At 23.1% G+C, this 6,000-nt stretch overlaps 1 protein-coding gene across 1 annotated transcript in view; it reads right to left on the bottom strand.

The window, feature by feature from the left end:
• Positions 1–4,250, bottom strand: part of LOC101234436 (dynein axonemal intermediate chain 3) — a 41,306-nt gene extending 37,056 nt beyond the window's left edge. Inside the window, exons 1-4 of the mRNA XM_065801502.1 lie at positions 4,221–4,250; positions 3,528–3,731; positions 2,680–2,784; positions 2,347–2,502 (exon numbers count right to left, since the gene is read on the bottom strand). Coding sequence (XP_065657574.1) covers positions 2,347–2,502; positions 2,680–2,784; positions 3,528–3,731; positions 4,221–4,235 — 480 coding nt within the window. The 5' untranslated portion in view covers positions 4,236–4,250. The remainder of the gene's footprint in view (positions 1–2,346; positions 2,503–2,679; positions 2,785–3,527; positions 3,732–4,220) is intronic.
• Between the last annotated feature and the right edge of the window lie 1,750 nt (positions 4,251–6,000).

The following is a 6,000-nucleotide window of genomic DNA, read 5'->3' on the forward strand; positions in this document are numbered from 1 at the left end:
ATATATATATATATATATATATATATTTATATATATATATATATATTTATATATATATATATATATATATATATATATATATATATATATATATATATATATATATATATATATATATATATATATATATATATATATGGATTAGTTGGAATTGTTAATAAAATTTTGTGTGGGGAACAAGAATTATAATTATGCAATTTTTCCTTCAAGATTGAAAGTGAAAGCCTGCACCTCAGCACCGCGGCTATATAATATATTTATAACCTTTAATACATATAACCGATTTCATTAATTTGATTCTTGTTTCATTTAAATCTAATATGTTGTTTTTATTTGTTTCTTATAATTTCATTTTTTGAAAGTTTAACCTGCATAGTATTTATATTTAAAATTATTTCTTTGTTTTCTATTTTTCCATTTGGGTTCAAATTGAAATATTTACTGTATTAAGCATTCTATACTTTTTAATTACCTTAAATTTAAGTTACATTTAAAATGAGACTATTCTTAGAGGCAGGTAACATTTTTGATGAAAAAAAAAGTTAGTTTGAAGCCCAAATCTGAATAGCAACTCTTTTTGCACCATAGTATTCCTAAATTTCTAGAAATCCTTACATAATTAAATACTACAAATAAAATTACATTGTGTTTGTTAAAAATTTTGCATTTTCTGCCTAGGTTTACCTACAGCTCTTCGTTACCATATAGGACAATGATTTTTTTTATTTAACTTACAGTCTATCTCACAAGTCTTGAAAAAAATGGTAAAAATAAATTCTGGCATTTTGGCCTGAAATCTTGTATCAAATAACATTTTTATAAAACGAAATTCATATTCTTATGCTTAAAAAAACAATAATTTACAAATCAGAAAAAGTTTTCTTCTTCACTTTATAACTTCACTTTCCCTTACCATCTTTCCCCTTCACTTTTCATTCCTCAAACTTTTTTAAACTTTTCTGTAGTACGAGTTAATTTAAATTTAAAATGTGTGAGTTAATAAAATTGCAGAAAAAAAATGATTACCAACGTTTAACAATGGTTAACAATAGTTAACAAACAAATTTGGTTAAATAAAGTTATTTAAACTAATTTTTAAGTGAAAAAAGTTTTTTTTTCGAGTCCTTGATAATAAAACTATAATAAAAAGACGTGAAATTCAGGAATCAATAAAAAAAATTATCCTTGGATACTAAAAAAGATGGAAAAGGATATAAAATTATTTTTTAAAATAGTAAATGTTAAGCCAAATAGCGTAGGAAACATCATTAGAAAATATAATAAAATGAGTACCATAAAAAATTTGCCAAAAAAAGGATGCATCTAAAAGCAACATGTCCATCCACCTAAAAAGTCCAATTTTGATTTCCACTTTTTCTGATTTATTTTTAAGTGTAAGTATATGAATATCTTATTATAAAAATGTTATTTGATACAAAATTTATTTTTAAAAAATCTTCGTAAAAATTTTTTATTGAAAAATCATTAGGGGGTGATTAGTAATAGAAACTCTTACTTGTAACTATATTTTCTTAGTTTATGAAACACTTATAACCAGAGTGTGTTCAAACTTGTTTTGAGGTAAAACTTTAAAAATTTTGACCTAAAATTATTATATTTAACATTACAAAACTGTTGGTAAAAATATTTATTTAAAAAATGCTTTTTTTTGATCACTTTAGAACTTTTTTGTTTCTTTTTGCTTGCCTAAAATTATATCTGTAGAGGAAAAGTTATTATTAGTACCTATATTTTTATATTATATAGTTATATTTATATAGTATTTGTTATATTTATTTAGTAGTATCTATATATTTATACTTAGAATAGCAGCTATTTCTTAATAATAAAAACATTCAACTATAAATTAAGTGCTCATAATTTAACTTGGTCTCCCAATGAACTTGGAGTGATAATGGACTTTTAATGAGATAACAAAAAACACACTGCAAATGTTGTCCATATAGTAAAGTACATTTTATCTCAATTTGTTTCAAAAAGCATACCTTTCATACTTTCAATTTTATCACATAATATAAATTAATTGTCAAATCCTTTACTCTATTTTGACATTTCATCAATTTATTTTTAAAAAAGTAGGAATAGTAAAAGTTATTATCAAATTTTGTGTAACTTACTCTTTAACTTAATTTCTTTAAAATTAACAGAAAAATTTAACACAATTTTAACTATTAAACTTTTGACTAATAAAAATCAAACAATTTATCTCCAAAGAATACTCCCACAAAAGATGTGCTAAACTTTAACTAGACTTGCATTACTGCATGCGTATAATAAAACAACAAAAGTTAATTAATATATAAGTCAGCAAAAAGCTCCTCCTACCTTTTCTCTTGAAGTGTTTATTATTTCATCTTCAACTTCTTGCTCACTTCCAAAAGATTTCCAAGGTTTAGGTGATCGCTCTCTCAAAATTTCTTCGCTACTTAAAAAAATTTCTTCTGAAGACTTTGCTTCAACAACATCAATTTTAGCTTCAGGCTTAAAAAATATACATACTATGATAAGTTTCCAAAAATGAAATACAAAACAAATTATGTAATGTATAACAAAAATAAGTTATTAAATATCATTATTTAAGTTAATAATTATATCATTCCAAATAATTTACATTATTTATCTAATGCAATTATAAAATATCACCCAAATATAAATAACCTCTAAAAGCAATTGTTTCTGCTTTTCATCAGTAACTAAGCAAAAATTTTGCCCATATTTAAACATAGGATCATAAATTATAAGCAATGTATCAGATGGGTAATTCTAAAAAAATATATAACTTCAAATTTAATTTTATATTTAATACATAAATCAAAGCATTTCATCATTGCATAAGTATGATGATTCTCATAGTTTGTTGCAGTATAAATTTTATAAAAAATAAGTTTAAAATGCAGAACACCATTTAACAAAAAAAGTCATAGGAAAAAAAAAACAGTTACTGACAAATGAAAAAAAACTTGTACAAAAAAAGATCTTGAAATTTTAACAAATATTTTTATTATCATATTATCATTAATATTATCAATAATATTATTATAAAAAATAAAGTTTTTGATAAAGATTATATAACATGGATATAACTCATTTTTTCACAGCATTTTGAAGTTAAGAGGTTGAGGGTATACCAACAATCAAGAAAATAAATTTAGTAGGCTACTCAGCTAAAGTGGCCCCCAGGGCCTTGAGATAGTGAACATAATAAAAAAAAGAACTTTATTGAAAGTCTACAGAAACTGAAGTTGTAATATAATTTCTTTTTCAAAACATTCAAAACATCAATATTAGTAACATATAACATGGTATCAAAAGCATATTCTAAGATTTTGCAATTTTATAAGGATGTCATTTAAATCAATATTAAATCAAAAAATTTAATTTATAATTCTAAAACAAACTAAATTAATTTAACCTTATTAATTTTTCAAGCAAGATGAATTTCAGAAGTCAAAAATAAGTAAAAGTTTTTAATTTATATTTTAAAAATAAACTAAATACAATCTAACCTCAATAATTTTTCTAGCAGGATGAAAATCAGAGATAGCAGCTCTATTTTTGAAATCTTGAAGAATTTTTTCTTTTTCAATGATTTTATATGGTGAATCTTCAGTTAGATCCTTATCAGCTTTACATTGAAAGATCTCCTGAGTTTTAGTTGTGAAAAACAAGGGCATTATATAGGTTGGTACATTAGTATCCATCTTTAATACCTTAAAAGAAAAAAAATTATTAAAAATTTTTTTTATCTTTATAATTTATACAATATATGGCATACTAATAAAATGTCTTATGATAGTATAACATATGCAAAGTAGCAGAAATTAAAACAGAACAGCTTTTTTTTTTTTTCATTTTTTTTTAATATATTCCATAATGTTAATTTATATATAATATGTATTTAAATTAACATTATGGAATATAAAAAAATATATATTTAATATATGAAAATATAAAGATAATATAAAATTAATGTATAATATAATATACATGTATAATGTATAAAATAATATATAATACATAATATATAAAAAAATATATATTATATATATTTATATATATATATATATATATATATATATATATATATATATATATATATATATATATATATATATATATATATATATATATATATATATATATATATATATATATATATATATATATATATATATATATATATATATATGTATATATACACTCAAATTCTTCATGAGGACACAGCAACAAAGCGCGTAATAGCAGTTCAAAAAATTTGTTTATTTTGTAGAACGTTCGGTCTCTAATACGGTGTAAAATCAAACACGAATTAAAATTTGGCGTTAGGTATAAATTTCTAAGAAATAATAAAGTTTCCCAGAATTTAACTTTATTCAAAGTTTCTGGATTCCAAAATACCAGAATAACCATTATTGTATTTACAACTATATTTAATTAGCCATTAGTTAATTAAAGTTATCAGAATGACTATAAATAATTTTTTCAAAAAAAAATAATGCTTTGTGTTAAATATAGTGTTGTTATCGACCAAATCGATAGCCGAATATTCGGTGACACTTTCTCATTTTGAGGGTTCCGACCTGGTTCATTAAAGTGTAAATCGGTATACTGGCAAAAGACTTTGAGGCGGTGCTTGGGTGAAAAAATAGTAAAAATTTAAAATTTCAAAGTGATACAGAAGGAAATTTTTGATTCAAATATAAGCATACTACTATCAAACTTCCATAGCAGCGCCCCTAGCAACCACTATTGATTCACTGAAAGCTTATAGCTATGTGCTCCTAATACTCTAAAAACCCAGGGTTGGTTGCTGTTAAGTCGTTACATTATTTCATAGAAATTTAAACTGCATACAAAAAGTCACTAAACCGGTAAGTGTTTCTAAAGATGTTTATTTTGTCAAAAAATTGGATAAAGATAAAAAAAAAAAAAAAAGATAAAAAAAAAAAAAAAAAAAATAAAGATATAACCTTATCAATATTTGTTTATGTTTATAATCATTGTTTATTTGATTCAGTTAATTGGTTTTGATGTCTTTTTTTTATCTTTTTTTTATTATAGTTGAGCTTTTTTATAATTAACTTATTTGATTTTCATATGTTATTTCATTTTTTTTAAAGTTATAACTAATTTAAATTTAATTTTTTGATAGTTATAGTTAAATTAAAGGTAACCAACATTAAAAAAAAAAAAGGAGAATCAGCTGAGGTTCCTTCTTCTAGCCCACTTGTTTTACTTCTGTAAAGAAAATAAACCTATTGTATTTATCAACAACTATACCAATATCTTCTAAAATTACTGACGAATCTAAACAAATTAACTTCGCATTCTTGTCTTCATTCATAATACTGCTTTGTTACTCTATGTATATTATCATTTTTTTTCACTTATATTTTGACAAAAATTATTAATTTAGTTTCTACGAGCCCTGATTGTGAGAAAAGACTATTAGTCTAAAATTAGATGTCTTAAGTAAGCAAGGCTTTCCTGTATGATAAAACTATAAAAATAGATAATAAATATTTTACTATAAAAACAAAACCGTTATTGTTGCTCTAATTGTAGTTGGTTTACAACCTTTTATTCAAGTAACCAATGTAAACACAAAAGTAGTTGTATTGGTAGACGTTCGTTTGAAGTAAATGTACATTCTGTTATTGCAATGACAATAATTAAAATGGGTCATGCCGATTTAGAAAAATTGTGTTGATGTTTTAACATGCCACGACCAATGAATGATTGCTTAATAAATTTGATAAATTTAATCAATTGTTTAATGAGTTAATAAATGGTACAGCAAGCTACAAACATAATGGAGAAATACCTATATTGTTTTTTATTTGTTTGATAAACCAGGTCCGGATTGAAGCATGAACAGGGGTGTCGTGGTACAGAAGCCCTCGCCAAAATTGTACTTTCCACCAATCAAAGGTGGAAAACTTGACTTATTTTTGTATTGACAACATAATTGAAGTAGTC

The sequence above is a fragment of the Hydra vulgaris genome, chromosome 07, assembly GCF_038396675.1.
Source record: "Hydra vulgaris chromosome 07, alternate assembly HydraT2T_AEP".
Lineage (NCBI taxonomy): Eukaryota > Metazoa > Cnidaria > Hydrozoa > Anthoathecata > Hydridae > Hydra > Hydra vulgaris.